At 31.2% G+C, this 9290-nt stretch overlaps 1 protein-coding gene across 1 annotated transcript in view; it reads right to left on the minus strand.

The window, feature by feature from the left end:
- Positions 1-3287: 3287 nt before the first annotated feature.
- Positions 3288-9290, minus strand: part of LOC137615602 (ionotropic receptor 21a-like) — a 28836-nt gene continuing 22833 nt past the window's right edge. Inside the window, exons 7-12 of the mRNA XM_068345461.1 lie at positions 8135-8321; positions 6775-7039; positions 5369-5609; positions 4785-4922; positions 4014-4200; positions 3288-3664 (exon numbers count right to left, since the gene is read on the minus strand). Coding sequence (XP_068201562.1) covers positions 3365-3664; positions 4014-4200; positions 4785-4922; positions 5369-5609; positions 6775-7039; positions 8135-8321 — 1318 coding nt within the window. The 3' untranslated portion in view covers positions 3288-3364. The remainder of the gene's footprint in view (positions 3665-4013; positions 4201-4784; positions 4923-5368; positions 5610-6774; positions 7040-8134; positions 8322-9290) is intronic.

Consider the following 9290-nt stretch of genomic DNA (forward strand, 5'->3'; position numbering starts at 1 on the left):
ACGCCATGATGTACAGCATTGCTATGATGCCCCAAGAGGAAAAGAGAGTCTTCCAAATAATCGACCAGTTGATTGAAAATCATTTCCAAGAGATTAACCGTTATTATGAAAATGGAAGATTTATTTACGAAGTTCCCTACCACATTCAAGTCTTGAGCGAGGTTCGGTTTCCTCCACGCTAGTCAGTCAGTTCAGTTTTAATCTAAACAAATTAGTTTTGATCTTTTATTGAAGAGAGATTATTATTTTGAAATTTATATCATCATAAAGGAAACTAAATAACAGTCGAATATCACTGGAAGTTAAAACCTTACTTCAGGAAGTTTGAAACCCAGGGGGTGGAATTAATCTGGAGCTGTCGGATGTACATCTATTTTTAGATTAAGAATCTTTAAATATGAAACAATCATCTAAAATTTCTAAAGCTTGAGTGCCCTTCAAGAAGTTTTAAATCTTCAGTGTCCTTCGAGAAGTTTTAAATCTTCAGTGTCCTTCAAGAAGTTTGAAATCTTCGGTGTCCTTCAAGAAGTTTTAAATCTTCGGTGTCCTTCAAGAGGTTTGAAGTATTTAGTGTCCTTCAAGAAGTTTGAAGTATTTAGTGTCTAAGAAGTGAAAAAACAGACTGCAGCATTCCAGAAGTTAAAACACTCTACAGCACTAAACCAGTTTCAAAGAAAAACTCCCGCAAGTTTAAAATCTACGTGATCCTTCGGTTGTTTTAAAATTTTAAAGCATCGTATAGACGGGTCAAAATACCCAGTAATCTTCAGTTATACAAAATCTAAAGTATCATTCAGGAAGTTCTAAATGTGCAGTATACATTCAGATGTTTGTCACCACTAATGATATTGAGAGTCGTTCAAATGAGCCTCAAAATGGACAGACTGTTTTCGAATGCCGTAAACTGATAAGCAACTGCAAAAAAATACGATCCTCGATTGGTAATCACAATGAATACCTAATTGCGGGGGAAACCCTCAGTTTATTATTGCCATCTTTAGTATTTCCAATGACCTGTGCAGTTACATTGAATACCTAATTGCAGGGGAAACATTCAGTTCATTATTGCTAGTTTTACAATGCCCAATGACTGTGCATGTACAATGAATCCCTAATTGTAGGTGAAATACTGAGTTTACTTTTACTAGTTCCAATGACCTGTGCAGTTACAATGAATACCTAATTGTAGGTAAAAAAAAAAATTAGTTCATTATTGCTGTTTTTAGTATTTCCCATGATCTGTGCAGTTACGATGAATACCTAATTGCAGGTGAAACATTCAGTTCATTATTGTTATTTTTAGTATGTCCAATGACCTGTGCAGCTACACTGAATACCTAATTGCAGGTGAAACATTCAGTTCATTATTACTATTTGCAATGACCTGTGAAGTTACAATTATCACCTAATTGCAGGTGAAAATTTCATTTCATTATTGTTGTTTTTAGTATATCCAATGATCTGTGCAATTACAATGAATACCTAATTGTAGGTGAAACATTCAGTTCACTATTGCTATTTTTAGTATGTCCAATGACCTGTGCAGTTACAGTGAATACCTAATTGAAGGTGAAACATTTAGTTCAATATTGCTATTTTTAGTATTTCCAATGACCTGTGCAATTATAACGAGTACCTAATCGATACAATATCCTCTGCTAAGTACCATGTCTCATGGATTTATTTAATAATGAAACAGATCTATTTAAGTTGAGTACTTACTTGATACGAAATTCTTGGCTAACTAGCAGGTCTGATTCATTTAACAAAGAAACAAATCTATTTAACCTTCAAATGTCTGCAGAGTATAAAGTAAAGTTTGAGATTGTTACTAAAATTTTCCTTTAGTTTTCCACATATCAATAGTACCTTTCGATTTCAAGGATGTTTTTAGTCACTCATTTTAGTATTTATTGCTTTGAATGTAATGTAAAGCATTTTTAAACAATATATAACTTTATGTTTTAATTTTTCCTGAATAAAATATACTTTTTATCAAGAAATTATTCTTGATATAGACAACTGCCTCTCTGTATCATTCAATTCTTTCAACAGCTTATGAGCAATGTGCTATGTAGGTGTCATAACAATTATCCTAAAAACCAATTCTAGGACAACCTTGATCCAGAATTATGAAATTTTTACTTAAAATTTAATATCTGTATTAACGACAAACTATGCTATCTATTTAACAATTAGTAATAAAGTTTAAACGAATCGATACATGTGTACTAATTCTAAATTTTACATTTATAAAGAACTTAATTTTCAAACAAGTAATGGTGAACATATGTTACACCCGAAAGTGTTGCTGGCATGGATCCTTGGAGAGAGACTGGAACAGGAAATCATAGAAATTAGGAGCAGAAAGGGACTTGTAGAAATTATTTGTATTAAGGTTCTGGTATTACTTAACTACCTAAACTTCTTTTATATAATTTTCATAATTTCAAAGCCTAAAAAGCAAATATCTTTTAATTTCTATTCATTATTTATATAGTTTTTTTTTATTTTCTTATTTCCTTTCCGCACTCGTTCTTTTTCCCTGTTGTGGCCCTTATAGCATTCTTTTATTTCCAACGAGGGTTGTAGCTTGGCTAATAACAATAATAATAAAATCAATAACAATCACCAACACTTTAAGAAATATCTTTGGGTAACTTGAAATTAGACCATTCATGGGCATTACCTCTTTGTGCGATGTGTATAGTCGGTTAAAATGACAATATTAGTTACAGTATCTATTTGGTAATAAATGTTTAATCGGCTTTCTTATATCGCCTAGTTTATCCCATATTCTTTTTAGTTCATTGAGAATGAATGGGGGATGTTTATTACCAACTCTTTTAGAAACAAATAGAAATTTGAAATAAGACGACAAATACAAAGTTAATATAAAGAATTGCAGAACACAGCTGAAAAGTTACTATGATGAATTGAATAATCTTATCTATTATGGTTGATATTTATTAAGACAATTGCAGAAAACAATTAAGTTTAAGGATCAGGTTCCAGTAAAAAAAAAAATCATATGAATGAAAATATAATTCTAAGGGATTAATTGAGTGTTATAGCAACATTTCAACCCTGTAAAAATCTTCTATTATACTTTAAGCAATTTGAAACAATAAAACTAATTTGTCATCATACAATTTATTTGACCAATATTGTTTTGGCGATTCAAAAAGCATTTAGAAAAGTCATTAAATTCTTTATCAAATGACTATACATAGGGTATATCTTATCTAGCAGTACCTAAAGAAAGTAAAATATCAATGTTGTTTTAATGAGAATATCCAGTTCCTGTAACAAACCATTCATGGACAACCTTACTTTCTCCAAAGAATTGCAAACAGAAAATCGATCAACCATTGATTGAAAAAGGTTTCTTAGCGACGACACGATGAGTAATAATCTCCAGAGAAAACAGAAGCCCACCAACTATGAGTCCCAACAAGAGAAGCATCAGAGGCCCCTGCATGTGGACAACTGTCAGCGCCTTACTCGGTCTGGAGGATTGTTGGTCGTCCTCCATCGGTTTGTCCATTTCATTCTCGTTCGTCGAAAGAGACTTTTTCTGGGCGAGATATTCTCGCGTGCGTTTCCTGCTCTCTGATTGTGCTTGGCGAAGGATGTTCCTACTCCACTGCTCGTATAAGCCGCCCTTTGTCGATCAATAAGTAGAATGAACAGTGAGACCGGTATGATACACTTTATGCGTGTATAAATTCTCTCTCACACACACACACACACACACACACACACACACACACACATATATATATATATATATATATATATATATATATATATATATATATATATATATATATATATATATATATATAATACCTCTATAATTGGTTATCAGGTGGATTAAGTATAACATGTCCATACACATATTCCCTTATTGCCTCACAAAATATTCTCTCTCTCTCTCTCTCTCTCTCTCTCTCTCTCTCTCTCTCTCTCTCTCTCTCTCTCTCTCTCTCTACGATTAATGCCTTAATTACCTCAATAACAGACATCATAACACGATCAATCTGCTGTCTGTAAGGAGCGTCGTGTGGTATTGGCCAGGCTGAGATCCCTGGAAGGATGCTCTCCCTCCCCACGTACAGCTTCGTGGATCCATCAGGATTGCTGAATTCCTTGGCTATAGTCTGCTCCATGTACCTCCGTCCAGCGACGTGGGCCTCGCTGTGGTATCAGGAGCGTGAGATGGAGAGTTTAACAGTTGGAATTGATGGAATAATAAGGTACGAGGTTGAAAAATGGGGAAAACAAGACTCATTGTGACACTAAAATAGTCTATATTTGTTGTGGAAGACATAGAAGAATGTGGTTCAAACTACATGTACAAAGAAAATATGTAGCTATATATGCAATAACTAAAGGGGAAAGTTAATACGCCATGAGAAAATAAAAATAAATACTAACGATTAAACGTAACCCTTCTCATTATAAACAGAAAGAGAATGATATATTTTTAAAGATGTTTATGCTTATTATGATACGAAGAAAAAAAAAGTTAATAACTAATGAAATAAGAAATCTCGTGGGAAAATTTCTGACGTGTGAGATTATTTATTAGATAACAGCTCTATTTTGCACATTGATATAAAAAAGATATATATTTCTATAATACAATAGATGATGCTTGATGCTTAGAATACACTTTCCTAAATATAATTTTACATTTGCGTAGGGAAAATGTCTTCTTATGTTTATCCAATATAAGAGGAAAAGTCGAATATGATGCTAGTTACTTCTCAAGTACTTACTCTCCGTTGATAGCTTTCCGAAGACCTTCCATAACAGACGGCACAATTGACATACGATACGCCAAGGACTTGTACAGCAGATTATCTGACTGTTTGAAGAACTTTATGAACTCATTGCCAAAGGGAGGCATTGTTATTCTGCAAGAACACAACAGGAAATTAATATCCTTCTTATAGATGAAAAGTAAAACCATACTTCTAAGGAGAGACAATGATTAATCTATCAATTTCAAATATAACAAAGCAAAATGTTAATCAAAATGATCTAAGGAGAGACAATGATTAATATATTAATTTCAAATATAACAAAGCAAAATGTTAATCGAAATGATGTATTATAAAAGGGACATCTATTAGAAATGATATTTTAAATATGAATTTTATCATGTTTTAATTACACAATCTTTTTAATACACATAATCATTCAGTTTTACTTCAATTCCCACTACAGAAAACTAATGGAAAATGAATACTCTTAATATTGAGAAATCACACGAAATAAAAATTTTGAAATATTATTGAATATTTAAAAATATTTTCAAATTTCGCAGGTATGAGTCAAGAAATAAAAAGTTCCATTTCACCTGTCAAAAGTTGTCACCAGCTGCTCCACCGTTTCTACACGAGGAGGGTATTTAGGAATACTAAGTGAGGCTGTCAAGTTACCCCTATAGGCTGTTCCTACAATGAAGGCAAATACCAGCCAAGTTCCAAGAATAATACGGAAAGTACTGCTGCCAGGTAACTGCTTCGGCAGAGTCTGGCCGAGGAGAGTTGCAAATGTGACTTCCAGCTCGAAATGCGGAGGGAAACGTCCCGATTCATCTAGGAACGTTTGTTTGTGTGTCTGGAATACATAGACTTCATTATAAATCATTGATTGTAAGTTTGTGTTTCTGATGATATAAGCCATTGCAATATGGTCATCTGTAAGAAATAATTATCGCATTTAGGTGTTTAATACCTTAGACTTTTCGTTTGGGGGGCCGTTTACCCATAACAATAACAGTAACATTTGAATAGTTAGGATATGTTACGGGGGATAATACAGTCGGTTAGTATACTTATCATTTGGTTGAGATTTAAAGATACAAAGGACTCTTGTAACCGTCTCTCCTCTTTAAGAAATAATATGAAAGATACAAGTGAACATAATGAAACAACGTTATCTCACCAAAAATATTTCAAATATATGTCCCTTGAATTATAATTGAAAAAAAAATAACGACTGGCTTATTGATAATCGACTTGTTTTCTTTTAATGTTGAGGATTAGAAAGTATTTTACTATATATGTTATTGAAAATGTCTTATTGATGTCAAACCTACAGGAAAAGCCGACGATACTAGACTGTATGGATAACTGTAGATTATTATCCCATATCTGAATCAACGAAGTGAACAGGTTTCCCAAATTGCCAAGAATTTGTCGTCATTGTTTGCTGTAATAATTATTTATTTTCCTACAACCATTTACTTTGGATGTAAATTAAAATATTAGCAATATGAATGTAATGATGAAATAGTAAAGAAAAAACAAAGTAGGTAGATAAGATACATAAGAAAACAAGGAATAGATAGATATTGATAGAAACGAGAGGAAGTCCAACATAATAAAAGTAAAAATAGGACAATGAAAAAGTAAACAAAATTAAGCAATGATAAATTTCATTAAATTATAAATATTACGGAGTTTGGCCGTTATAGATAATAGAAAAGTTTTCTCCTAATGCTAACAACTGGAAAATATCTTATCAAACTTTTTAAGGAATGAACTTTTCGAACCTACAAGAATTAACATATGTCAAGTAGATGAAATAGACAGAAAATCAGAGCAATCGATAACAAGATAGATTATTGATACGGGAAAAGGGTAAAAGAAGTATTGGTAATAATAAGACAAAGAAAACCCCAGCAATATTAAGCAAATGACGAAAAGGTACAAAGCGAAAATTATAAAATTGATCCCGAAAGCATGTAAAATTAATTACACTTGTTTGTAAATTCATGTGACCTTACCCATCTCAGGAAAAGTGGCACCAGCACAACAGCAGCCAAGACAGACAGCCAAACCCCGTTCGTAAAAGGGTAATAGAGAGCCTGCCACTGCGGTTTCAGGCCAGGTTTGGCAACACAGAAATCCAGTGTCACGGATTCGTACGTGTATGTGTAGTCGTACCGTTCAAGTCTCTGTGGCAACACGCTGTGGAACACTGTTGCCATATAGGAGGTCCTCTCTTCCACACGCTCGGTCACCTGAATTTATTTTAACTTGGGTGAGAATTTAGCTTTTCCATTTTTCAAGAACTTGACCCAGTTCTTACAAAGCAATAGAGAGCTGATAATTGATAATATCCCTTAAAAAATATTACTATGCTTCTTGAAAAATTATAATCCTAGTTTTGTGAAATGTGGAAAATAAATTCATATATGTTTGAGAAAATGTTCATATGTTTCCTATGAAATAATCATCTCTGCTTTCTTATAAGTTGATCTGCTATTCTGTAAGGAATATCTTCTGTTTTTTTTTTTTTTCATTTTTTTTTTTGGTTACCTGAAGAATGAGGCTTTTTCATAATTTTCTCTATAATAATAAGCTAATATTGTTTTGCCATCGAAGCTGGAATGAAACAAAATTGTTATTGAGATTGTTTTTTTATCATTATTATTTCCTACATAATCTCTATGTAATTGATTATATTAACCCCTCCAATCAACAAGCATTAAACATATATATATATATATATATATATATATATATATATATATATATATATATATATATATATAATGCTTATTAATTGGAGGGGTTAATATAATTAATTACATAGGGATTATGAAGGAGATAATAATGATAAAAAAAGCAATCTCACAGACAATTTTGTTTCCTTCCAGCTTCGATAGCAAACAAAACAATATTAGCTTATTTCTTTAGAGAAAATAATGAAAAAGCCTCATTGTTATAAATATATGTATATATATATATATATATATATATATATATATATATATATATATATATATATATATATATATATATATATATTATGATCGTGAGCTTGCGTACGTGTATATCGAATAGATATAACGAAATTCTTAAGATAGGTAAATATTCTTTTTACTTGTAACCTTCAGTGGATTATAGAATAAGAAGTAAAGTAACTTAATACTATGCTATCTGAACAATATTCTGTAACTCTCTTAGACCCAGAACTCTAACTAAATTCTCAGGTAGGCATCGGTGTTTGAGTCCAATGGACGGAATGTGTGTTGTAGCCTTTTAGAGCATTTCCAACCAACCTAATTAGAAAGTGAAATACAACAGTGAAATTCAACTTTGTATAAACAAACCTCGTCCCAGCTAGCTGGCTGCAAAACATTAATGGTGAAGTTGAGAGACGCAGCGATTGTGGATAGAAGTTGATAGTCTGTCCCTCCGTACATCTTGGTCGTTGTTCCATCAGGCTGCTTCTCTGACGTCTCGATCCAATGGGGGGCGTAAGGAAGGGCAGTGACGTTCACGGTTGCTCCGAAGAAACTGGAAAGGAAAAATGGGAAGGGATTTCACCAGGTAGGTTCATAATTTTATGTCTATTTCTCTTTGTACACAACACATAAATATACAACAGCAACAACAACAAATGCAGCCGTTTCTATTCTACTACCGGACAAAGGCCTCAGACATTTCGATTCATGTCTAGGGTTTGGCCAGATTTAATCACCATGCTGGCCAGTGCAGATTGGTGATGCTGGCAGATTTTCGAATGATCGCTCACAGCAAGTCAAAATAATATGAGAGACCTTAACTAGTACATCTTTGCTGATCATGGCGGTAAACAAACACTTTCACCACGTTAAGGGGCCCGATTTAAAGTATCTCAACTAAATATATATATATATATATATATATATATATATATATATATATATATATATATATATATATATATATATATATATAAACATTTATTTATATATATACATATATATATATATATATATACATATATATATATATATATATATATATATATATATATATATATATATATATATATATATATATATCTATATATGTTTGCAGACACACACACATATATATATATATATATATATATATATATATATATATATATATATATATATGCAGACACACACACACACACACACACACATATATATATATATATATATATATATATATATATATATATATATATATATATATATATATATATATATATATATATATATATGTGTGTGTGTGTGTATACAAATTTATATATATATTTATTTATATATATATATATCACATATATATATGTGTGTGTATATATATAGTCCGTTTGTGTGTACTTGGGCATATATATATATATATATATATATATATATATATATATATATATATATATATATATATATATATATATATATGTGTATATATATATACATATATATATATATATATATATATATATATATATATATATATATATATATATATATA

This window comes from Palaemon carinicauda, chromosome 2 (assembly GCF_036898095.1).
Source record: "Palaemon carinicauda isolate YSFRI2023 chromosome 2, ASM3689809v2, whole genome shotgun sequence".
Lineage (NCBI taxonomy): Eukaryota > Metazoa > Arthropoda > Malacostraca > Decapoda > Palaemonidae > Palaemon > Palaemon carinicauda.